Source organism: Pyrus communis, chromosome 10 (genome assembly GCF_963583255.1).
Source record: "Pyrus communis chromosome 10, drPyrComm1.1, whole genome shotgun sequence".
Lineage (NCBI taxonomy): Eukaryota > Viridiplantae > Streptophyta > Magnoliopsida > Rosales > Rosaceae > Pyrus > Pyrus communis.
The window spans coordinates 7,732,726-7,760,067 of NC_084812.1; the positions used below are offsets into that span (position 1 = coordinate 7,732,726).

General features: G+C 35.6%; 3 protein-coding genes across 3 annotated transcripts; 2 read left to right on the forward strand and 1 right to left on the reverse strand.

Annotated features, from left to right (window-relative positions):
• Nucleotides 1–825: 825 nt before the first annotated feature.
• Nucleotides 826–2,096, forward strand: LOC137746613 (WEB family protein At3g51220-like). Its single transcript, XM_068486622.1, has 2 exons — nucleotides 826–969; nucleotides 1,314–2,096. The coding sequence occupies exons 1-2, from the start codon at nucleotides 826–828 to the stop codon at nucleotides 1,836–1,838; spliced, it is 669 nt and encodes a 222-aa protein (XP_068342723.1). The 3' UTR covers nucleotides 1,839–2,096.
• A 4,480-nt stretch (nucleotides 2,097–6,576) lies between these two features.
• Nucleotides 6,577–9,315, forward strand: LOC137748210 (protein ANTHESIS POMOTING FACTOR 1-like). Its single transcript, XM_068488323.1, has 10 exons — nucleotides 6,577–6,744; nucleotides 6,845–6,933; nucleotides 7,122–7,323; nucleotides 7,443–7,509; nucleotides 7,612–7,711; nucleotides 7,785–7,898; nucleotides 7,996–8,133; nucleotides 8,263–8,347; nucleotides 8,663–8,712; nucleotides 8,816–9,315. Exons 1-10 carry the CDS (start codon nucleotides 6,738–6,740, stop codon nucleotides 8,957–8,959), a joined length of 996 nt encoding a protein of 331 aa, XP_068344424.1. The 5' UTR covers nucleotides 6,577–6,737; the 3' UTR covers nucleotides 8,960–9,315.
• Nucleotides 9,316–15,495: 6,180 nt separating this feature from the next.
• LOC137746720 (protein WUSCHEL-like) lies at nucleotides 15,496–17,142 on the reverse strand. Its single transcript, XM_068486721.1, has 3 exons — nucleotides 16,674–17,142; nucleotides 16,477–16,580; nucleotides 15,496–15,991 (listed from the first exon to the last, which is right to left on the reverse strand). Exons 1-3 carry the CDS (start codon nucleotides 17,140–17,142, stop codon nucleotides 15,578–15,580), a joined length of 987 nt encoding a protein of 328 aa, XP_068342822.1. The 3' UTR covers nucleotides 15,496–15,577.
• Between the last annotated feature and the right edge of the window lie 10,200 nt (nucleotides 17,143–27,342).

Sequence of the window (27,342 nt, forward strand, 5' to 3'; positions counted from 1 at the left end):
CCATAAAAAACCTTATTCTGCACTCAAGTATAATTTTTTCTTAGAAATATATAAAATTTGGATGCATAATAAGATATTTGAAGTGCCAATAACGATTTCATAACCCTTATAAACATTTATAAAACTTGAATTTGTTTTTATTTTTTTCATTACAAGCGATGTTAGTATTCTAAGCATATGAAACAGAGAGAGAATGATTCAAATATTCATCACTAGATAGTTCTACTTTCATCTGTCTAGCAAATTCTATGCCACTAAAGCTTCATGCAATTGAAGACTAGTCTTAAAGTGATTAGAAAGCGAACTAGGATTTGCAATACTTAACTTTGATCCGCCTATGATCCTTGGCTCATATCATTAATTAGTAATTGGATCCAATCTCCAAAAGATCCCAATTATTTCAAACTTTCTCCATTGGGAATGAAACTTTTACGGAATTCTCATGAATACGAAACACTGTGGGTTGAAAAAAGAAGACATTATCGGCTAGAGCAATCTATCTAAAGACACATTGAATTTTTATTAGTAAAAAGGATGGAACCCAAATTCTTGCTAGAAGTCAAGAGCTAACAAAATGATCAAGATGGTCCAACCACCCTTGTCAACTTCAATTAACAAAATTCAGTGAAGTGGACGCCAAGGAAACAAAACCCCTCATATGATCATTTTTCTTAACTTCCTTTAAGTAGAAAGCTAATCTCACACCACACCATCCGCTTCCAACGACCTCCAGTTGTAGCTACAGCCCACCGTTTTGAAACTTGTATTAAAAGGTCCCTCACTCGTCAACTCCACCATTAATATCCATCATTAGTTTGCCTAACCATGAACGCCGACGAGGGTAAACTGGTGGTCATGGGCCGGGCAGAGATCGACACCCGAGCACCTTTCCGGTCAGTCAAAGAAGCAGTTATGTTGTTCGGCGAAAGAGTTTTGGTCGGAGAAATATATGCCAATAAGCTCAAAGAGGTAATCTAGCTAGCTAGCTTTGCTCCTTTTAACTATTCGAGTTTTTGGAATTAAATTGGTGTCGAAGCGTAATTATCATATGTGCGCGTTTGGCTAAACCCGGCATTTTCTGTGGGCATGAGCGTATTCAAGTTCTTCGTGCACCCACAGATCACGTACTAGAACCATTCCTCCATCACCACTCTTTGAAACCCACCCACCATTCCGATCATGTCACCCGTTTTCATGTCAGCGACTGACCGAAAACCCATCACCACCAAACCATTTTACTTGAATTTCATTTCTCAATATACAACTTTTTTGTCACATATGATAAATTTATAGTGTATTATTTTCTATGTTAGATTGGAGCTGCAGGGTCGAATGACACTAATGGACATGCTGCTCAGTCGAGGATCGAGGTCTTAATGGCCGAGCTCGAAGAAACAAAGAAACGTCTACAGAAAGTTAGAGAAGAAAACAACTTAATGGCATACAGCATCAAGTCACTAAGAGAAGATCTTGAACGTTCAAAACAAGAGCTCCACAATTACTTGAAGGCAAGAGAGTTTGATGATCAGAAGCACCGAGTTGATCCTGAGATTGAAGAAGATTTTAAGTTCATCGCGACCGGAGACACGAAGTTCGAAACCAAAAAAATGTTGAGCCAAGAGGCTGAGGAATTTGTGCAGAAGGAAAGACATGTGAAGTTTGCAAGTCCTCCTTCGTTGGCTCAGGTTATTGTTAACAAAGAAGGGTTGCATGAGGGATATGGAAACCCTAGTTCTGTTAGAAAGCCAAATAAGAAGAAGCCTTTGATGCCTATGATGATTGGATGGCTTTTTCGCAAAAGTAAGGCAATCCAGGAAGGTGGGTCTCCGAGAGCGTAAGGCTCCCACGAGTGAGAAAGTCTTGTGTACAATTGACGCATGCAATCTCTCTCTCTCAAGGGGATGAGATTACGGGTGGAAACGAGTGAAACAAAAACATAAGAGCTCTGTTTTTGTGAATGTGGTAGGAAATAAACATATTAATAAACACTTATGTAATAATCCAACGATCAAACACCACATCATTTGGTTTACAAGTTTAGTTTAAATTTTTTGATATTTCTAGCATTACCCCCAATATTTTAGGAATCATATGATGTGACGGTTGATTGTTAAATTTTTTCTTTAAATCATTACAAGTAAAATTCAACTATCAATTGAGTGAATAAGAAGGATAGAACTATTAAGTTTATTTATTTATAACTTTAATCTTGTTATCACACTCATGGCATGAATTCCATTGCTATCTATTGTCAAAGCAAGTACTCCCTCAATATTTTGTATATACAAAACTAGCAACAAACAGAGCGACAGCAAATTGGTAGCATGGTGGAGACATTGACCCCCCACGAACCCTAGTTACTATGCTCCATCTCTCACATATATACCCCAATTCTTTATTATTTGTAATTTATTTATCTTCCCACCCAGAAATTTGGGAAATGCTTTTGCTCACTACCAAAGTGATGGTGAGTCGGTGACAATGCTATAACTCTATTAATTATCGTTTGATGAGTCAGTATTGTTCTTTTAATGTTATTATTTTGCGAATAGTAAGGACCAAATGTATATTAATTATAAGATTATATTAGTTTAGATTCAAAGGTTTAAAATATTCGACAATTTGATAAAGCAAAGTCAACATAAAATCCATAAACCGTTTAGAAAATTCATTTTATTGTTTTGCTTTATTAAGTTGTCAAATATTTTAAGCCTTTTGATATAAATTAATATAATCATTTAGTTAATATGTATTTGGTTCTCATACGTTCTCAAAATGAAAACCTTAAGAGAGTGTGACTCTTGAAAAGTTTGATTAATCTATTTACCATAAAAGTTTCGAAAACTAAACTAATATAATGATAACAATAGGGTGATCACTGATCAGCACCACACCACTTTAAAACAACGAGCAAAAACGCACACAGAAATTTGTGGAAGCTACAAACACAGTAACTTGGGGTTGTGGTGCATGGTAGTTCACAGAATTAAACAAAAACGATTGTCCTTTAATTTTTCCTGGCCGGTAAGTCGGCGGAATCGAATAGAAACCATGCGGTTGATATATAGATTTGATTAAATTATGTACCATGCACATGAGGCCATGTGAAGGTCATCAGTGATGAAGACAACTTTTATTCAAGTAACATGCATGCATGGTTATAGTACCCTACTTCTTCCCAACTGCCCCAAACAAACCAATATATATTAAATGTTATTATTTTTTCTGATAGATGCATATGCTGAATCTAAATAATCGATTATGTCGTCGTTTATTATCACGGTTTAATGTGCTTATTTTCATTTATAAGTATGAAATTTTAAATTCGATTTTAGCTAAAGATAAAGTCGAACCAATTTATTGTTGTTAACCCATTGTGAAGACAACACACTCTTGACTCTCCACCCTTACGTAGATAATATCTAATATATTGAAAATCTATCGGTTATGTTGATTATTACTTGAATGTGTCTTCTAACAATTTATGCTCATAAAACTTTTATTGACAAAGTTTCTGTTAGAAACACCCCCAAATTTGATATTGATTATCTTTAAATCAAGTGTTTTTATTATTTGCTTTTCCAAAAAAAAACCACAAAAAAATACTCTAACGATCCATGAAGCACTAGATTTTCTTTCAAAAGTTATCATAAGCATTTTTGGTTATTTGAAGCTCACGGTATAATGTGAAGAAGTTTGACTTCCATCATAAAATCAATTGGCAATGCAGGAGGTAGCTTAATTACTTATAAGCACATGCAAGATTCCTTCTTTCCCCGATGTTTAATTAATACTCTCAGCACGTCCTGTGTGGCGAATTTTCAAACCTAGGACGTGGACAACACAAATTGAATGATGTGGAGTATAGATGGTCGTTGAGCTTCGCATGCACATAAGACAACTTGCTCTGATACAAAAAAAAAAGCTCCAACTTCTTCAAAATGAAACCAAGTTTTGCAAAGAAAACATTACCAAACAAACCAAGTCAAACACATTACATAAAAACAAACATATATATATATACACACACACATATATTATAATATATATACACACAAATCCTGAGTTGTCGTCCCATGCAAATAGATTCTCTTATAAATATAGTAGCTAGTACTCTCTCATGCTTCAACGACCACAACTGAATTAAGAATTTCAGACACAGAGAGACCAAGAGAGAAGGAAGCCATAGAGCAAGCTAGCAAGTTCCAAGAAAACTATGAAAACCCATCTATGCATTCCAAGGATGAGAAGCAACAACCCCTCATGCACAAACAAGATCAGCAAACGTCTGTCTCCCATGACTCTCCTCGACCGGTTTCGCGAGGCTGTTTTTCGCTTGATCATGTTGTCGGCAGTCTCTTCCAACAAGGCCGCGAGCCACGGTGGCCGATCTAGTGCAGATGTGCAGCGGTATTACTGTCAAAACGACTCTCACCACAGCGAGGCTGTCGCGGATTGCATTGAGTTTATCAAGAAGAAGGCTTCGCCGGAGGACCAAGACAACCGCGGCTCTTCTGCTAGTGCTAGTAGTTCCGTTGATGGAGCAGCGGATTGAGACGTGGTCATACCTGTGCTAGTTATGTGAGATTTTAGTTATTAAGTGTTTGATTTATCTTGAATTTGTGAGATGTGAGAGTATATATTGTTCATGAGTTTGTACCAATTTATTTCCACAGAGAGTGTTGGTTGAAAATGCGAGAGTGAATTGTAAATTATCGACATGCATATTTACAGGGAATTGATTCTATATTCATAATTCATTAAATTCGTTATTTATTATAAAAACCAGCTGAATAATAGTAAACTCTCATAATTTTGGAAGAGAGAAGAAATAATGCAACATATACTCAAACAAGTGAAGCAGATGGCACATTATCGTAGTGGCGGAAAACAATTATGTATTTACATCATGATGAGGGTTTAATCTCCACCAATTATTCTTCCCATAATAATTAACTATTTAACCTATTAACGTTATTATTTGAAGAAAAAAAAAACGAGTCAAGCCAAATATCCATCATTCCCATACCATTGTTTAAAATGCTGAAAATGAAAACGTTTTTATTGTTTAATTATCATATACCGACCACACTTCACTTTTTGGAAGCATAACTGTGATATTGCTATGCTAAACCCATTTCCCTAAATAAATACAATGGATGCTTATTAACTAAAAGAAAAGCTTTGTCCTCGTGCACTCAAAACTTTCTTCGTCGGAGTTTAGACCGATGTTGAAGTGTTTTTTTAAAGGAAAATTAATGAAAATGGTTTGAAAATTTTAAGTTTTAACGATAATGACAAAATAAAGGGTAAAGTGAATAGTACCAGGTTTAACTTTTTAATGTAAAAATGTGATTTTTCGTTAAAGTAAACAGTACCGTGAACTTTTCGTTAAAACTCCATTTTTTTAATGGTGTTAGAGCTAATGTGCTGGCACAAATGAGTATCAAATTTATTGTCAAGATGTATTCTTTTGGAATTTATGCGACTTTAAATTAACAATGCACTGGCTCAACTGAGTATCAAACTTACTGTCAAGGTGTATCCTTTTGAAATTTATGCTAGTTTAACCTGGGACTTTCTCTAACTTCGTGAAAACACTCACTTCTAGTAGACCTAAAACTAGTTTTATCCGTATATACGTTTAAGTCCTGTTGAATAAATAAGGTAAAAGACAAGTTGGACACATCACATAACTTTTATTTATTTAATTTTTTTTTAAGGAAACAATAGTAGTTGTATTTCAATAATAAGGCAATAATGAATCAAAGAGAGAAATTAGGGAAAAGAACTATCCTCGACCAGTATATCCAAGATAATACTAGGAGGAGATACTAACCACTCACAAAATTGATCCACAGACAAACTAGTACAAGCGAGCCTATGAGCAGCCCCGTTAGCTTGATGGCGAGTGTGGGTAAAAGAAACTTCAATGACTATAGAAATAATGGCCTTGATGTCTTCTATAACTTGTCCAATGGAAGACAGATTGACAGAAGAATCGCTAACAGCCTCCAGAATCTAAAGCGAATCACTCTCACATAATAAGTTTGTAAATCCCCTAAGTTGGATACATGACATAACTTAAGTTGGAAACATCGCTACTAGACCTAAATACACAATCATTTCACCGGTGCATTTTTGCTCCCCATCCTCAAGTAGTGGTATTGCTCATCATACACTCGGGAGTTCCCAATTCTCTCTAACGCAGCGGCATAAATGTTATGAGTTAGTCTTATGAAATAAACTTATTTCATGGGATGTTTGCTAGTCATCTAACCATCAGTATATCTGCATCTTATCATTAAATGAGTTTAAATTTTAAAATTTGTATCTATCCACGACAGAAATTTCAAAAATTAAACTTATCGAACAGTATTAAATACGATATAATGTTAAAAAGACCTTGACCAAAAGCAGAAGCTTTGGCAACATGACCAAGAAAAGATCTTTAAACGACATGACGTAAGTTTAAGCCGAATAGGACCCAAAGAGCTCAAGTCTAACCCAATGCCCATTGGGCCGAGCTTGAGCTCACCCAATAGCCAATAGCAATGTCCCGGTTTTCTAATTTTGGCAGGAAAAAAGTTGGAGCCGGGCAGGTTTTAGAAAGAAGAAAAAAGGGGCGGAGGATTTCACGTTGCGGAGGTTGAAACGCAGGCAGGCGGCGGAGGGCGTCACTGAAATTTATAATTTCGCCAAATGAGATAAACCCATCACAATATCAACAATCCCAAATGGCTGGTATGAAAATTTTCATATTTTTCGCTTTAATTTGTTGCGAATTGGTGTAGAATTACTGATTTAATTTAATTTAACTTGGTATAATTTTTGCTGCGAAAAGGGGGATCCGAAAGAGAAGATAAGGTGTCTCTGGAGCTGACGGAGGAAATTATTCAAAGCATGGAAGTTGGGTTAGCTTTCAGAGACTATGTAATTCCGTTTACCTTTCTGTTTCTTGATTGTTTTATTTAATTTTATCAGTTATTATTTGAATCTGAGTAATTATTTGCATATGTGGGTTCGAGTTCGAATCCGCCTTCTCGTATTAGAGTATTTTAGAACACCGTCGTGTTAAAAAGAAATGAAATTTAAGTCATTGTTTGGGTTTTTATGCACAGAGTGGTAGAATTAGTTCGTTGGACTTTCACAAGGCGTATAGTTATGTAGTGACTGCTAGTGATGACGAGTCGATTCGCCTGTATGATGTCTCCACTGCAACATGCTTGAAGACCATCAATAGCAAAAAGTATGGAGTTGATTTGGTTTGCTTTACTTCACATCCGACAACGGTTATATACTCTTCCAAAAATGGCTGGGATGGTATGCTTTGCATTTTTACGCTTTTATCTCACCATTCGCATTTGATATATATGCTTGATATCATGTGTTTACTTAGAATTGGCCAGTTACTAATGTGATATTATGATTTATTCATTCAGAATCCTTGAGGCTTCTCTCGTTGAATGACAACAAGTACTTGCGCTACTTCAAAGGCCACCATGACAGGTTTGGTTTCAGGATCAATGGCTATTTGTTTTCTCCTAAGTGGGTGCTTTTAGCGAGCTTATATGCGCAATTATAAAATTGGGTTTTATATGTTTTTTGTAGGGTAGTCTCGCTTAGCTTGTGTTCTCGTAAAGACTGCTTCATCTCAGGCTCTCTTGATAGAACTGTTCTGCTTTGGGATCAACGTGCCGAGAAGTGCCAGGTAGTTATTGGGTACGGTTTCTTACATTTAAGTTATTTCTTCAAATGGTTTATAATATTTACCTGTATTTTAGGGTCTTTTACGCGTTCAAGGAAGGCCTGCCACAGCTTATGATGATCAAGGGCTAGTTTTTGCAATTGCCTTTGGTGGTTACATAAGAATGTTTGATGCCAGAATGTACGAAAAGGTTAGTTGCTTTGTAATTTGTATTTGAGTACAAATGAAAATTGGGAAGTTTGCAGTGCATGGCTGATTTGATTGCCTAAACTGTTTTATCTTGTTAGGGTCCTTTTGAAATCTTTTCTGTTGGGGGAGATATGTCAGATGCAAATGTTATCAAGTTCAGTAACGATGGGAGACTTATGCTTTTAACAACCACAGGTGGACATATTCATGTTCTTGATTCATTCCGTGGAACTCTTGTAAGTTCTCGACAACAACTCATTATTAGCGTAATTAATAGTGCTTTGAATTAACTCAGATTATCTTAAATTGATAGACTCTGCACGATTTATTCTTTCTGATATGGCTTCCCTATCATTGTTGTTTAGTTAACCACATACAATGTAAAGCCAGTCTCCAGCAGTTCAACGTTAGAGGCTTCTTTTAGCCCCGAGGGGATGTTTGTCATATCAGGTATGCACTTCTCCTCTTTCATTTTTAATGCCATGTGAGTAAGCTCTGGGATATCATCTTGTTGGCTGCGTACTGTTAATGAAATTCATCTTTTCTTGCGTAGTTTCTTGAAGGCCCTCATTTCATTTTCACACATAGTTTCTTGAAGGCTGTCGTTTCATTTTCATGCATATATTTTATTAATTAGACCTCCCAGAAAATACTTGCTTTCCCTAACGTTCCCCATAAACCTATCCATGACAACAATAACCTGCATGATCACCAGATTGGCATACAAGACTACAAGTGATCTATTGGTTTCTAAACTTTTGGCAGGTTCAGGTGATGGTAGTGTCTATGCTTGGAGTGTTCGGAGCGGGAAAGAAGTAAGATAAATAATATTCTTCTTTTATCTGTAATGATTTGTACCCACTTTAATACAGTCTGTGATGGTTCTAACACTGCTAATTGTGTTTGTAACCTATCCAGGTCACAAGCTGGAAGAGCACCGAAAATGAACCTCCAGTTATTAAATGGGCTCCTGGAAACCTAATGTTTGCAACTGGATCGTCTGAACTATCATTTTGGATTCCAGATTTGTCTAAATTGGGATCTTACGTTGGAAGAAAGTAGAAATCTCCGGTCATCTCCCCGCAAATTTCTAGCCCAAAGCAGCTCGAGGATACCATATAACCGTCGACTTGTTACTGAAACTTGAAGTTACCGCCAGAGTTCCATCAAAACTGTTGTCGTGTTTCGTTCTTGCCTTCGGGACCCCAGTAACAGAAAGAAAAAAACAATTGTACTACATATTACGAGTCATTCTTTTTAACTCCTACAAAGTAGATTCTGAAAGTGTATGCAGATGCTCTGCACGTAATGTCCTGGTAGTATTACCTTGCCTTGTAAAGTCGGTGTCAGGGACCTGAATGTAACTTTTGCAGAATTATCACTTCCAAATTCGTGATAGTATTAGTATATGCTTCTTTCTTTCTTCCTTGACTGTAATTTCGTTTTATGGAGATGAAGTGTCAGATCATAGGTGGGGGCCACACTCACACGCAAGACAAAATGGGTGTTTCCTTCTGTTGAATTACTAGACGAAACAATGCCCACCAAAAATCCAGGAGGATTGTCGACGGCGTCGGTCTTCCCATGCGTGAGTAATTCGAAGTTGTTGATTGAGAGAAAACTCACATGCACGACCATGTTATTGCATTATTTTACGGTCTAACTTTTTCGCATGATAGTGTGTGTAATTGAGTTAGATGTATTGTCATAGTGGCATTTCGGTGGTGGTATCATAAACCAATTGAATTGTTATTGTGTTTTAACTTTTTCATGGAATTCTCCGTTACATGGAAGTTCTTCGCTTTGGTGCGGTATAAGAGTTGCACAATGCTGGTGTTAGAATTTCGATAATTGTATACCCGATAAATTAATAATTTTGGTTAAATAAGATTTTTAGCCAATCTGGACTTGAAGATTATGTGATTATTAATTTGCTAAATGTATAAAATAATGCATTATAAAAAATTCATATAGGTCCCACGTAATATATAAATTAGGGTAAATATCAGTTTACTACTCTTAAGTTTCATGGTTTTCAACATTTGGTACATGAAGTTTTTTTCGTCTCAGAGTCATACCTAAAGTATTAATTTTGGGACACTCTCATATATCTATTAGTTTGGCTGTTAAGTCTTTCGTTAACTGATGACATAGCGCCCACGTGGATAATGATAGGGCCCCACGTGTCATTAAGGGTCACACGTGGATATTAAAAATTAAAAATTACAAAAAGAAAAAAAAAAAGCTGTTCTTCCTTAACCCCGACCGTCCTTCCCTTCTCCCTCCCTTCTAGGCCTCCACCCATATGTGCAAATCCAACCCTCTCCCTCCCTCAACCCCCGACCGCAACCCCCAACCCTCTCCTTCCCTCAACCCCCGACCCACTCAATTAAAAAAGAAAAAAAAAAAAGTTTTAGGGCACCTTACCTCAACCCTCGGCCCTCTCCTTCCCTTTTCTCCTCCACACACCCTCGCCGCCAATCTGACTCAAGCCAACTCGACCAGCTCGCCCCTTGATCACACCCAGATGTTGGGGAGTGAACCCATCGCGATCCAACACCAAACCCAAATCTGGGTTGACCCGCATCAGATTTTCACCATTTCCATCGACCTTTTTGCTATCGCCAAGTGAAGAGGCGAAGAGTCGCTGGAGTCCAGCTCATCGGCGAGTTCGGGGTTTCGACTCAGTAACTCTTTGGCAAAGCAGAGTGGGCCAGAAGCTGTAAAGTGGATATGGTGTGCAGAGGAGGAGATAGAGAAAGCTTAGAGAGAGAAAGTGGAGATGCAGAGGGGAGAGGGTGTGTGGAGAAGGAGAGAGAGGAGGGTTAGAGAGAGAGAGAGAGAGAGAGAAAGTGGAGATGGTGTGCATAGGAGGAGAGAGATAAGGGTTAGAGAAGGGAGGGAAAAGAAGAAGATGTTTGAAGGAGAAGAACAGTTTTTTTTTTTTTTTGTAATTTTTTTTAATATCCACATGGGACCCTTATTGACACGTGGCGCCCAATCATTGTCCACGTGGGTGCCACATCATCAGTTAATGGAAGACTTAACAGCCAGACTAACGGATGTATGAGATTGTCCCAAAATTAACACTTTAGGTATGACCTTGGGATGAAAAAAACTTCATGTACCAAATGTTGAAAACCACGAAACTTGAGGGTAATAAACTGATATTTACCCTATAAATTAACAATGGTTGAAGAAACCCACTATTGTAATTGTATTTTAGTGCTACCTGGATTATCTATGTTGTACTCGCACAATGCTATGCATTTCATCCGTCATTGTTGATTTATTTACATCTTTGAGATGAGAAGCCATTGTTCAATTGTTGTATGTATGATTTGTTGTGTTACCATGACTTTTGTTTATTTAAATAGAGTTTTTGCGTGGTTAAATGTTCATAAAATAGAATAATGTAGTACATTGAACAATGTACAATCTATTTTTGAGAAAAATAAGTAGATTCATGAATTTTACTTGTTAAACCAATACATAAAATTGTTAGTTCGTAAAACGAAAACTAAATATAGTAGACAATCTTTAAGAGAACAAGGAATATCTTGCTAAATTAATAAGTTAATAATTAATTGTAATAAATCATAAATAATTCATATTAGTAATTTATTCACTATAGATTATTAATAATTGCTAAATTAATATATTCTTCTTTGTCTCGAGAATACTAATTTATAAAGGAGGGTACAACTACGTAGACTAAATTTTAAAATTAAATTTGCAAAATAAATTATGGGTCACCAATAGGAAATAAACACGTTAATCAATACTTAAGTAATAATTCAATCATCAACAACCACATCATTTAGTTTACAAAATTTAGTTTAAAACTTTAATCTACCTAGCAACTAGCATGACCCATCAATAAAAATTAAGAGGAATTACAACTTACGAAGGCTTCTACTGTACAAAATGGACGAAAAAGTCCTCAATTTGATAGAACAATTGACAAATCTAAACAACGAGTGAGACATTAACACGAGCTGAAAGTTTAGGGGGTTCATAACCAAATTGAAATTAGAGAATAAAGTGAAACAAGGTCTATAATTTAAAGGAGAGATTGCTAAATTTTTCCCTGAATTCAAACTAAGAGACTGATTAAGGAAGTTCTCCCTTCAAAGAGAAGAAGAGGAAGATAGAACAAAAATAATGTGGGGAGTCATATGTGAGGATCAATTAATAGGTGAAAATCTTGAGCCACAAGTACTGATAAAAATGGAAACCAAACCAACTTGGAAAATACTGATTTGAAACACTTTACATGAAACTGGCCGAAAAGCATGATGTATGGCATCCCTCATTTTGCTGGTAAGGGACATTACGTACTTGAAGTCACAGAAAGCTTTAAAGATTTTATTCGATCAACAACTAAATCTTCTCTCCATAATATATATATATATATATATATATATATGCAGCAAGGAAGAACAAGAAGCATTGTTACCTCATTGAGGCCATACCCTAGTCGTATTATCCTATTCTTAAAGGCTTGCATGCCCTAAACGACATTAGGGTTTCTCCTAAGCTATAAAGTTTGAACTTTGGTCAAACCAGAAAAAGGAATGCCATCCCACCCAAAATCTTGGTGATGGGGACCTCTTAAGATTATGGACGTGTCTACAAGCTGCTCTACCAGACCCAAGAAAATTGAACCCCAAAATTATGAATAATGTAGAGTGAATATGTTTTGGTTGGTGAAAGTCTTTGTGAATGTGTGTCATCATGTGGCTCATTTCGTATCATGTTTATTTGCACCCACATTTTATCTACGTGCCTTGTTCAACTCATTTCATACCCATTTGGTGGTGTTGTTTTGGTTTCTCTGAAATTGTTAACTTGCTATATAAAAGTAAGAGAGAGAGAGAGAGAGAGAGAGAGAGAGAGAGAGAGGAAATGAATGAAGTTGTATGTAGTCTAAGTGGTCAAAATATTTATCCTTACATTTGATGTAGTGTGTATATTAGCCAAGTATTCCTCTATACGCTAGCCATGTATATGGACACATACAAGGGGTATAGAATCAAATAATTTTCAAGTTTAGAAGACGTTGCCTTAGCTCTTCACACGTAATTAAGAAGACATTCCTTCTTGCATAAAAAAATCATTGTCTGACATGTACGTATAAGTAGCTTATTAAATATTAAAAATAAAATTTATGATGCATGATAAATTGTAATTTTTAAGCAAAAATAAAAAGAAATGACTTCTTACATCTAAGAAACCAAGTATTTTCTAATTCTAAATGACCCTTTCCTTTTGCCTTCTTTTTTGCTTTAAATATTTTGGTATTAGTCACTATTTGGACATGCATGTTACTCAGCCAAATGGGGGTGTTGAGACACATTTTTCTAAGTTTTCGCATAAACTCAACGGTATTAGAACATATGATAATTTTACTAGTTGTGTCCTAATTTGACCTATATGTAATTGACCTTTTAGGATGAAAGTGTCTTATATCAAAACTTTAAATGCTAAGCTTTTGGAGTTAGTTTCAGCCTTCAATGACGATGGTTGTGATACTGGGTTACAATTAGAATTAGATTCAGGATTCGATTCTTTTCAATATAACCTCAACGCACTAACTGATAGATCCATATATATGAAGAGGCATATTGTAGGTTTTGTGAACTCACTTTTTTGAATAAGTGAAGGGGAATCGATGTTGGTCCAAACAACAAGAACGGTGACTTATTAAGTTTTGAAAAACTCTTTATTTTGTAATACTACTAGAATATCAAAAGTTTACTTAAGTTTTAGCAACTAGGTGAAAATATTTTAATTGCTAAAAACCATGCAAGGTCCATGATTAGATAAAATATGAACAATGTAAAGCAATTGGATCCAACGCTTAAACTTCATTGTGATTGGATATATTTTGAGGCCAAATCCAAATATAAACAAATAAATAATTTGCAACTTAGAGCATCTCCTGTAGTCACCCAATTGCGCAAAAGCAATTGGATTGAACTGCCATTTGCCCAATAATGTGAAAAAATTGGAGGCGATTTGGTGGAAGGCAGGATCCCTTGCGGTTGCCCTGCCAAATATTAACGGGACTTGCGCCCGCTTGAAGGCCAGCAAACAGAACCCCTCGCCCCCACTCCCTAAAAAAAAAAAAAATTGCTACTGCACCACATGGCGCTTTGAGGAGCCTTTGATTTAAAAAAATTGAAAATTTCAACGGTCATGATTAATCAGATCTAAAAAATAAAATACAAATCACCAAAAAAAAAAATTAAAAAAACTTACAAGATCCACACTTAAAAATCTTACATAGTTTAACAAACTTGCAAATTAAACATTTAAAATTAAACAAAATTCTATGGCGATATGACATGTGGAGGATAACATGAAGAAAATATTAAACAAATAAAAATATATTTGCGAATGGTAATCGTCTTTGCTTTTCTTTCTTCTAAACGTGTGGACTTACACAAAGATAATTACTATTTAAAATGAATAATTAGAGCAATTTCATTACCCTTACCTTCTAATTACCCTGACATTCCACTAACGGGTGGAGATGCGTGTACCAAAAACAACAAGAAAGAAGAATATTTTGGAATTTCCCAAGACCAAGAGGGTTCAAACTTCAAAATTTATACTCCTCCCACTACCACTAGCTCCCGCCTCTACTTTATAAAAACGGCTGCACATACAAACACATTCACACACACTTGCATCTTCTTTGCCCTAACAGCATGTCTTTCTATCTTACATTTTTCTTTCATATCATTGGCAAATCTTTTCGACAAAACACACACATGTATACACAACAAATCCTTGACGTAAAGCACCGTAGTTTAGCCTCAAGTTCAGGGGCCCCACCTAAAATCTCTGTCGAGAAATTACGTCACACTTATCAGGGAAGGCCATCAGATTGAAATCTCCATATCTACCATCATCTTCTTCGTGATCTTTTACTGATGAAGTTTTAATTAACTGGTTAGTGCATGCAAATGACTACATCATTAATACATTATTTAATTCAGTGAAGGTGACTACAAACCATCTGAATAAAGTCTGGACCGTCGGATCATGTTCTTGGTGACAATGAAAATTGAACAATATGAAGACCGATAACTTACCTAATTGATAAGAACTTACATATAACCTATTCACTACTACCGATACGGTCCGGATCACTAATACAAGATTACGTATAAAAATTTCTTCATATGACTTGTGTATTAGTAGCTTAAGAGGCTGACAGTAAATTGTTTATTGAAAGTCTCTGTCCTAATAAACAGCTCTCTATATTTATGAATGAATCATGGGATTATTATTATTATACATTACTGAATCCATGCATCTTGATTAGCAAATAATTATCATGGAATATTCTCGGGAAAGGGACAACTAAAAGTTAAACGTGAGCTAATAAATCAGTAGATTAAGTTCTTTGCATGACACGTATATAAAACCCAATAACTTTTAACCTAATTAAATAGTTGAAGCCAACAAAGCCTTAAAATAGGAGGAGTTAATCATATATAAGGTAGCAGGGCTAGTAGCCATACTGATTATAATTACAAGCTGATAATAGATTTAACCTATAAGATCAGAGCATAAACATGGGGGATCTTAAATAGTCTCGTTCTGATATTAGAGCAGCTAGCTAGCTAGAACTTAGATTTAGAGACATGAGGAATATTATTACATTAATCAATATGATCTGAAGTAATCATGGGTCATGTGACCGTAGGAATTGAGGCTAAGCTCAAGGGAAGTGCGAGAGCCACCATCGTTGCCGCCACCGGAGTGGTACCAGCCGGAGTAGTAGCCGTCCATGGAGGATGACTTGATGTTGCCAAAGCCATGGATGTCTTCACCGTGCATGGGGAAGAGAGGGAGAGTCTCAATCTCTTGGGAAGCTTGCAGACTGTAGTATTCTTCTTCCGTCATATTTTCCTGATCACCAAACACTGGTTTTGATGACGATTTCTTGTCAAAGATAGTGTAGGGCGAGGAATATGGATCAACACCAACCCATGATCCATAGTTGTGATTAAAAGTATCATAATTAGATCCACCCACATGACCAGTGCTAGTACTTCCTCCAGATGATATTGAGCACTCCTGCAGTTAACCGAATTTTTTTATTTTTAGAATGTACGTTTTTCTTACTTGCAAACGATATAATCATCTAAACCATGGAAGGGAGAATCGAACTTGAGTGGAGAAGGGGAGAGCACACTGCTCTAGCCAAATTGGCAAAGCTGGGTTTGCAATTATACATTTTCAATTGTTGTTTTCATTTTAGTACCACTCCTAGAGAGGAATATTATATGTACTGTTTAATTCTGGTCCAACTAGTTTGGCTTAATTTGAGAAAGGCGGAAATTTTTTTTCTAGTTCTTAAAGGAAACAAAGGGCCAAATGGTTTCTTCCTTAATATAGAAAATTTTAAATCACTCTATGTAGGGTGTTTTTGTGTTTGTAGATTAATTGATGATTACTTTGCACTAGCGTGCTCACATGGGTTGCAAGTTTTTTCATCTTTCTTGCATTAATTCATTATTGTGTATGAATATAAGTATGTACATTTACATATATGAACTTACCCTAAAGCTCTTCTCCATGGCAATGGATCCATACCCATAGTTTCCCATCTGTGCCCCAACAGAAACATTCACACCAACTGAAGAAGAAGATGCAGAAGAAAACCCTATATATAAAGAAATCCAAATAGTAAAAACTAAAAAAAAATGTAGGAAAATTTTAAAAAATTAAATACTGAAAAGGGCTGGTATCTAATTACCAGCTGGTGGAGCAGAAATGTTGGAATACTTGCTGTGGTGATTAATGGGTAGTTGTTCATAAGCAGCAGCAGCAGTTGCATTAATATCAATCCCAACCCCTGATGATCTTTGCCTGATATTATTGGCTTCTGGTGGTACAGCTGGCACTGGTGGTGCTGCATGATGATGGTGATCAGGAGCAGAAGAAGAAGTGAATCTTTTCTTCTGCCTCTCACGAGCTTTGTGGTTCTGAAACCAATAGAAAACGTTCTTGCCTTCGATCTTGCCGAACTGTCGCAGCTTAGCAGAGATCCTCTGAATCTGCTCAGCGCTGGGTGACCTAATGCCATTGTTGTAGTAAAGGTCCTTCAAGATTTTTATCTGATCAGTTGTGGGTGTCCACCGCGTACTGCTTTGCCTGCACATGATTCCACCCCCCTGCCTGTTGCCTCCGTCTTGTAGTTCATTTGGCATCTGTTGAGGGTCCATTGAGAGATTCTTTTGATTACGAGCAAAATTTCTACCCTAAATTACACTAAGGGAGAAGAGGAGTGTTTGAACTAGGGATGCAGTGTGATGGAGAGAAAGGAAATTACAAAGGGAAGCAAACAAAATGATGAGGAAGAGAGAATGAGGGAATGAGAGAGAAGGGTGGGTGAGAGAGAGAGAGACGAAGTGCATGAAATTGAAATTAATTTTGGGATTGGGGATCAAAGGGTTATAATTAAGAGGGGGAAGGGGGAGGTGAGGAGAGGCACATGGAGAGACGAAGAGAGGAAATCAGAGAAATATCTGAGAGAGAGAGACTGAAGTTGACAGAGGGAGAGAGGAGAGAGGAGAGAGGGGTTCATAAAAAGGGAAGGGACAAAAGAGGGATTAGAAAGGGAAGCCATCAGTGGCATAAGAATTACTTGGTTGAAAAGGCATGACCAAGAGGTATATATGAAAATTATTATTTTTGATGCACTGAGAGAGAGAGAGAGAGAGAGAGAGAGAGAGAGAGAGAGAGAGAGAATAATATAAAATGATTTGATGATGAATTGATATAATGGATTAGAAAGAAAGAAAGGAGAGAGGGTTCTGAATGAATGAATGAATGGCCATGGCCATAAAAATGGAATGGGGGATTTAGTGGTTTTTTTTAAAAAAGGATTTCCTCCTACACTTGAAAGGAGCTGCTAAATTCTATCTTGAATTTTATAATTAATTAAAATTCTTCTGAACTTTAGCTTTAGTTAGTTACTTCTTCTCTTCCACTAGTTCACTCCGTACACTTTTTGTTTGAATTTATCGCCAATGTGGACAACTATGAATCTAATCCATGGTCTTGCTTTTTCACCAACATGTTAGGGTTGTGATACCATTTCATTAGCCTTCCTTGAGACTCGATTCACATGACCATCTCGGTTCACCTATTTCAATTGAAAATTAAAATAAGAAAAGTAACTACTCATTTTAACAAATTTATTATTAGAAACTAGTGAATTATAAACGTTGGGGGAAGTAAATTAGCCAATTATAAAAATTTAGATGGTAAATTGGCCAATTATAAAAGATCAAGAGATAATTGGCTAAAATAAAAATTTTAAAAAATATTGACCAATTATAAAAATTCAGAAAAATAACTGAATAAAATTATAATTTAAAGAAAAATTAACAACTTTTTGCAAGTTCGGTAGGAAATCTGCGAATACCTCTTCTGAGGGGAGATCAAAATGGTCCTTTATTTTATTTTATTATCTTTAGGCCAAAAGAGCTAGATAGCCCCAGAACCACAAAGATACTCCTGTACTTAGAGCTAGGGTTGTCATGGGCAAAACTGTAAATTGAACTTGATGAATTACTTCTCTCTGTGCCTTACAGATAGGTTACAAACTGTACTTCGAGGCTTTTCGCCATTAGGGTTTCTATTATTTGGTTCTTTTACCCCACTTTAAAGCTCTCATATCTTCTCTAGGAAATTCAACCAGCAGTAATACCGCAGTGAGAATAACTGGAGAAGTAGCAAGGCCAATTACAACATGGTAATCAATGCAATCTACTCACAGCTCCTAGCCTCTTATTTTTCATCTTCATCTGTGCAATCTAATCTGATTCTTGACAGAAATATATATATGTAGAAAAAATACGTTTTTGAAGTATATAGTTATCCTCGCCATTTAGTACTATGATCTAGTGATATTCTTCTTCATTTGTAAGTGATAGGTCTTAGGTTTGATTCTTGCCAAAACCGAATTTGAACCACATTACTGCTAGCTTATTGTGAGGCTAAGTTCACCTCCCCCCCTTTAGCGTAGATAATATCATTTGTTAAAAAAAAAACCAGTATATAATTATCCCCAATTGGTTTACCCTGATTTTATATTGTTCATTATTGTTAAGGTAACATGCATGTACTGTTATACTTTTGATTGAAACTAATGTTTTTTTCCCAGTATGAAAGATAAAGATCAAATACATGATCACTATGCTATTGGTGAAAGAATAGCTCTATATATATATTCTTTGAAAGATCATGACTAGTTTCCCAAATTAGAATAACGGGTCATTTGTTAACAAACCGTTGAGCTTTTGACAAGCAAGGGTAGAGTGATTTTATTGACAAAAAAAACAATATATACAAGAGGGTACATATTTTTCACTGACCAATTTCTTTGATCTTAAAAGAAAATTGTACTAAGACATCAGATAAACCACTATAAGGCTACTATAAACACAAAAAGAAAATAGTATAAATCTACTACAAAGACGATAGAATGCTCAACTGAAGCCTGATCCCGTAAACGATTCGTTAATGGGTGAACCATTAACGAACTTGATTTAAAAACCCTTTTTAATCTATGTTTTTGACTTATACTCTTAAAGAACAAAACAAACTAATCACTTTTCAACCACCAAAGCATTCTTTGATTCTCTCTTCAATTTATCTAATTAGTTGCGTGGAGCGTGAAAAAGGAAGAAGGAGCCTGAATCATCACCTAGATTTAAAATTAGTTGCCTATGAAATTACTTATGGAAATTTTCACAACAACCAGATGTATTATAAGGGGTGTATGAAAATATATACCATCCAAACTTAAAATTTTGTCAATTTACCACATATTATATTTAGCGTGAATGTACCATGCACCAAAATCAATCTTTGCTAGAAATTTCATCAAAATTTATTTTGTTTGGGTATATGAGCACTTTTCCATGAGACCTTATTATTTCATCGCTTATACTTTCAGTGGCGAAACAAGGTATAGGCGCTATTATAATTGGGTTTCTTGTAGTGCATGTTAATGGAAAATTGCATGTGTGACTAAGTTCAAATCTCAAAAATCACAATAAAATATAACAAACTTAGTAATGCTTTAGAGAACACAAGTCAAAAATTAAAATACTTCATAGTTCTAACGGATTCATTTGTTGAACAAAACTAACCAACTAGAATTTAATCATCACTTGCAAAAAAACGCTACTGTTAGCAGGAGATGTTTTTGGACACTGCCATTCGTAAACATACCTTAAACATGAAAGAAATCTTATTAATTAAAAGAGTGTTGCACAAGCACAAGTGCAGGAAGCGATGATCCTATTTCTGTACAGAGAGAGAAAGGGAGGGAGAGATGGGAGAGATGAGGGAGGATAGAGCAAATATCAAGGAGTAAAGTGCAAAAGAAAGAATCCATGGTGTCATCATATGTCTGTAGCAGTCCTTTATGCGACGGAGCACGCGCTTCAAAATAAATGCCAAAGCATTAAATATGGTGTGTGTCATGGTTTCTGGAGTTCTCATGCATACATGTCTCTAGGTTCATCATCAAATCATTCTTTGCCACTGCCACTTTGTTTGTACCATCATCTCTATATAATTCTCACACACGCAATCTACTGCACTATATAGATGAACCCTAAACCCGAACTGGGGTTTATATCCTTTTCCTAATATATAATTCATCAATATTCCTCTTTAAGTACATGCGTCTGTGCTTTGAAGATAAGAGACTAACCCTAATGCCCTCAACCTTAATTGGGTTTTATGTAATTACTTTCTTAATTCATTAATATTACTCTTTTTTTTTTCGATTACAAAGAGTTTCGAATCTTGAATCTTTAACCTACTTCTAGTTATTGTACCCTATCCATTCTCACCATTGCACTAGCTAACCCAATGACTTTCATTCACGATATTCCTCTTTAATCATACATATTTTTTCAAATAAGAGACTAAATCGCGTATGTCTAAGCAAGCAAGAACTTGTACATGTTTATATAGTTACCAGAGATTGAACCCTAAATCTATATATTGCTATATGTGGAACTTGTATTGATATTAGTATGACTATGAGAGAGCCTTCAAAACCAAAACAAATTCAAGGAGGCAGTTGCATCTCTCTTTTTTTTTTTTGGTCATTGGAGACCTACTTTAAATTTAGAGTTAACGGAAGACTTAGTACAAAATCGAGTATAGTGACATTCTAAAATTCAACCGACCCCACTTGGTGAGATAAGATTTGGTTGTTGTATACTTTATGTTATTAGAAAGTTTCAGTACATTACAAACCAACAAGAAGAAATTTACATCTTTCCTTTTCTCACTAAACTTTTCGCCAAATGGACAAATTGAAGCATTGTTTAAACATTAAACTTGTACGTGTTATATAGTTACGTTGACAAAGATCGAACCCTTAATCTATCACATTGCTAGAACTTGTATTGATGTTAGTATTGCACCTTCATTGTTTTCCTTGGCGAACTAGTTTAAACTTGTTATTGTTCCATACCCATGTTATTAAAAAAAGTTCAATTACTTTACAAAATTACAAACCAACAAGAATCAATTTTACATCTTTTATTTTTATACACACAACTTTTGGACAAATGGAAGCATTCTTTCTTGAATTCAACCTGTCTCATTCCCTTTCTCAATAATCCTGACTACTGTTGTACATGCCCATCTCTCTTTCTCCTCTGTCTCTCTCTCATTTCAACTTTTACAGATTGCATAATATGTTTGATATTGACAGTGCTATCATCATGAGATTTCCTTTTCCTTTCATGCATTTACATGGAGGGTTTGGGACTCTGAGCCTCTCTCTCTCTCTCTCTCTCTCTAGCCAATTAGCCAAAGCCAATAGGAGGAGGAGTGTAGAGAGACGTGGGTTTTTGTTACTTTGTCTAAATGGATAATGTAAGGGAGATTAAATTTGTTGACTAAAGTTTGTAAACTAAATGACATGGAAGTTGATGATTAAATTATTATTTAAGTATTAATTAACGTGCTTATTTCATATTGGTGACACATCATTTAGTTTACAAATCCAGTCTACAATTTAAATTTCCCTAGCACTACCCTTGTCCAAATAGTCAGTCTTGTAATTCTTTGATGATCAACTTTTAGACTTGATTTGCCACTGAAATTGTATATCTGTCCCCTTCTTATCCAAATTCTGAGCTGCTTACCTCATAATTGAGTGGCTTTAGTGTGCATAGCCGCTGTGAGTACACTTCCTTTTCTTTCTTGTAATCATCTTTTGGATGTTATTTTCTTCCCATATCTCTCTCAAGATACATCTCAATAATATCACCCCAGATCTCCCTCTCTCTCTCTCTCTCTCTCTCTCTCTCTCTCTCTCTCTCTCTAGACTACTATGGTAAGTAGTCTCACTGTCTTTTGGTTCCTTTCTGTTAAGTCTAAGACAAAGACTTGCAACAATCTAGACCAAACCCTAGCCACAAGTTTCCCTCCCTATTCATTTTCTTGTCTTTGAAATATTAATTCAGAATAAATATTCATATCAGGACAGAACTAGAGTTTCTTATAGTGTGGACAATCCGAAAAATAATTAAGAAAACTTTATTATAGTATGATTTATACTCAGTATAATAATGAGGATGATTTCAAATGATAATGTAATGTTACAAAAATTTCAATCTAATAGTGAAAAGTGGCAAAGTGGAGCAAAATATTAATATATGAGAGGCGGGTGAGGGTTTTTCTATTTGAATAACAGAACAAGAGCCTTTTGGTCATATAAATATCTGATATGGAGTCGAAGTATTATGAAGGTATACTTGATGTTAGATACATACATTTTCTTCAAACATAATGCTTGTATATATATATATAAATGCATATGCAGCTTAATAAACAAACTGCTTGAGGGCATCTGCCCTCAATGGACCTTCATTAGCTTCGTCCATGCTAATACCCAATATGATAATTAATGGGAATGATTTTAAATGATAATATATCACAATTTCAAAATTACAAATTTGTCAAGTTGTCTCTTGCCTACCTATGGATCAAGCAGCAATTCGAAAGGTTAAGCTATTTGGGAATCTTCGGATCTACACTTATTTTTAACTTCCCAAGTCATTTCGTCGCTTACTACGCCATTCCTCGTTTGAACCTTGCCCTTAACTTTATTTAAGGTCATGCCATCTCCTAAGGTGCTGCTAAATGGAAGAATCTTATCAACGTCCATGAATGATAAATCATAGCCTAGATCAAACTGCGGAATCGAAAAAATTGGGTGCTATCATATAGCTTTGTATTAGCTAATTAAATTTGCGAGTTGGAGGTAAGCAGACTCGAACTGTTGACATCCGCCACAGGGTAAACCACCATCTCTCAAGCCCCCGACTGATTCTACTATAGAGACCAACGATAGACAATAACCCCTCCCCCCTGAAACACAACTTACAACTTTCATTGTACTGTGCAACTCTTCTTAAAATCTCAAAAGGAAAGGGTGATGAATTGGAATCCCATTCTAATTAAGGATTCTTGTGGTTATAGAGGATCTAGCTATAGTAGAACCAGGAACAGAGAGTTTTCCCCCCATTTCAGTGTAGTAGTGGAAAGTGGTAAAATGATGAAAAATAATATTAATACATGAGAGGCGGGAGATGGGTTTTTCGGTTTGAATGACTGAACAAGAACACTTTTGCTTTTATAATATCTGATATAGAGGAAAAGTAGTATGAATATTAGATATATATATTTTTTCTTCAAAATAACACGTGTGTGTGTCTATATATATATATATATATATATATATAACTACGGTTTGCAGCTTAACAAATGAATTATTTGAGTATGGGCAACTGCTTCTAGTAAACCTTTATTGGCTCCGTCCATGTTCATGTACATACCAAAAGTTTTACTGTACTCCAGTATATGAAATATTAATATGCACAGATGAATAGGAAGTTGAATATGTAGCTAATAATCAAACAGTAAGGATAAAACAATTACAAAAATCAGTGTATATACACCGATGCATACTAAAAGCTCGTATACAAATAAGCGCATTTCCTTTTAAATATGTTGAACATATACATGCCAAGACACTTGCTTAGAATAGTTAGAATCTCTCACATATCATATGAATGCTATTTGCCTTTGCCTACTAGCTGGGCTACACATAGGCTGCTACTCCATGCTTCTGATGTTTGATGGCAGCTGAGCGCAGTTTGCCCCTTACATGTGGTTTAATATGCTTTGTTTGCACAGCACACTAGGGTAGTAGGGGTGGCACCATGGGAGCTAGAGTGGAGCCCACTCCCCACGCATATATAATTGATGCAGGTTTGGCCCTTTTGGGAGTTTCAGGTTTGGCATGTAAGTTGCAGCGTTTATGGTTTTATTGGACCACAACATCGGCCACTGTTATGTTCAAAGTTCATGCCTCCCTCTATGATCGTATTGCATGTGTAGAGGTGTTTTTCGTTTTCTATTTTTTTGTTGAGAAATTATAGTGAGGTCCTGTGGTTTGACTTAAGGTCAACTTCAATCGAATGAGGGTCAGAAGGCTAAAATTCGTTTTAGCTCTCTGGCTTTTCAATAAATTAATATTTTAATGAATAGTGTAAGATCATATTTCTTACCATCTTCAACCGAGGGCCAAAGGGCCATAGAGCCAAACATAGCCTTGTGACAAAAAATCATCTCCAACTAAGGGCCAAAAGGTTATAGGGCCAAACATAATTTATTATTTAAATTTAAAAATTACAACAACTTAAATTTATAGGAAAAAATGAGAATTTTTTTAATATATTTTTTTTAATTTTGGCAAAATAATAATAAATAAATAAAATAAATCCAACGGTAACTGACGTTAGCTAGCCGTTGAATTTGAATTTTTTTGGCCTATAAATAGGATGGATATTGGGCTACAATTCATATTGTTAAATGTTTTTTTTTATGTTGTATAATTTTTATGTAGTTTAATGTTATTTAATGTTGTTTAACATTGTTTAATGTTGTTTCATGTTACTTAATGTTATTTAATGTTGTTTAACATTGTTTAATGTTGTTTCATGTTACTTAATGTTATTTAATGTTGTTTAATGGCTTAGTAAGTTATACGGAAAAAAAATAGAATTTTTAATTTTAAAAAAAAATTGTTAAAAAAAATAAAAAATAATATAAACTGTAAAAAAAAAAAAATTCAAACATAACGACTAGGTGAGGTCAGCTAGTTATTGTTGGAATTCAAAATTCGCCCATGCCTGGGGCTGGTTGGCTGGTTCCATTAGGTCAGCCGATTGGCCCTTTGGCCCATTTTTGTTCAGTGGGGCCCACGAGCCCCTTGGCTTGACCCTCAGTTGGAGGCAGTTTTCAAGCTATTTTTGGCCCTCTAGACCCTTCGGTTGAAGATGACCTAAATGATAGGAGGAGGACTAGAGATCTCAAAGTTTGAACTTGAGTCTAGGTTGATTGAGTAAAAATAAAAAGAGAGTAGAATTCATGCCATAAATATTTTGTGGCGTAAATGTGCTAGGTCTAATCTAAGATAAAATTAAACAAATCATATTATATCATATTCTGTGGCGGATCTATGGTTCGAATCTTGGATGGTCTCAATGTTAAAGGTCCAAGTTTTTTAGATGGAAATAGAGAGTGAAGCCCCCCCAAAAAAATTTTCAATTTATTCACAGAGGCATTTCGTCAAACACTTGATGAGTAATATCGAGAGAATTTGTTAAGTGTTATCCATGCGACATGTCAAGATGTATCCAGCAGGTATTACATCAAACACTTAGTAGGTACAAAGGGATCCCTACAAAACATTCAGAGAATCTTCGAAAGAACTTTGGGAGATCATGTGACCACCGAGATCTCAGTATGCATCCGCCTTTGATCATATGTATGTATTAATATATACAATTACAATCCTCAAACATATAAGATAGAATGTACATGTGCCTCGACTCAAGTGATATTAAAGGTTAAAAGGTGCACAAATCTCATGATCAATGAAATTTTACTTGGTTGGAAGATGTCCTGAATTAAATTACGTTGGCGACATTTGCTAATAAATGAAAGAAAACGTCTACGTACGGAATGTTTGGAAACAACTATGATGCTATAGTGTTTGAGTAGTAATATAAACACCAAATTTTATGACGGTAAACTCAATGTTTTGTGTGTTTACTATTAGAAAAATGTCACATGCTATGAATTTGGAAAGTTAAAAGAAGCGGGGCATGTGAAATGAGGAGATTCACTGAAATTTAAAATTACGAGAGAAAGTGAGAAACCAATCAAAAGTCTCATTAGTAACAAATCTATTTGTTATGATGGAAGGAGAATAAAGGCAAATACATAACATTTTATTAATTATGTTGACAATAAAAGTTTTCTCAATAAAAAATTTTGAAAATTGTTATTAACAGCTCAAATTAGTCATAACTCCTCCCTTTGCTAGGAAGGATTGCAAAAGGACTATTTTAGCATGTTAATAAAAACAAATGGTGATACCAAACCAACAAGGCTTCATACTTTGTGAGGATCAAGGGAAATGTTTTTCGTATGCAATTTTACTTTTTCGTTGCAAAGATGTTTCTACAACTATAACCTGTGACCTTTAAGTCACAAATGAGCAATCTTTTGGTTGAGCTAGGATTCACCCTCTTTTTTAGAATGTTAATAACGGCTCCTAAAACTATTTGCACCACATTGTAATAGAGATGAGAACTCCCATTCCGATGGATTATCTATGATGTGATCAATACACAGAATACCATGTTCGCAAGATTTGTTTCTTATAAGTGAGAATTAAAAGCTTATTTTTCTGGCCATCCTAAAATTTAAGGAGAGATTGTTTTCTGGTCTAATCTATAGCTGTGGATCTACGATAGAACCCGGTTGTAAATCTTAGTCGGTTCACTTACAATCCCGATAGAACCCGGCTGTAAATCCGGGTCAGTTCACTTACGATCTCATTAAGTGAACCCGAAAACATGGCCATGGTTAGGTTCAAGAAGCGAACCCAAAATCATGGCCATGGAACCCTGATCCCAAACCATGGCCAGTCCAGTCAGGCAGCCCAAGGCCATGGCCCAAGGGAGTACGAAATAAGAATAAAGGCATTCTTTGTAGGAGTCAAAAAGCAAAGGAATTGAAGGTACAAAAGAGAAGCAGAAAATTCCCAGAAACTGTAACTGCGTCTGTAACGAAAAGAGAAGGGAAAAGTAAAGAATATGGAATAACATTCGAGCTCAAAATCAACAACGATACTGTGTTCTTATTCCAACAAGTACCAATTACCAATCTACATTTCATTCTCATCTCAACAATGAAAATATATGGCTCAAACCGGCCAGAAATTTTAGACGTTCAAACACAAGACACTTGAGCATGCGTAAAAAACTCAGTTTCATAAACATAAAACCGAGGAAAGAACAACTGATATC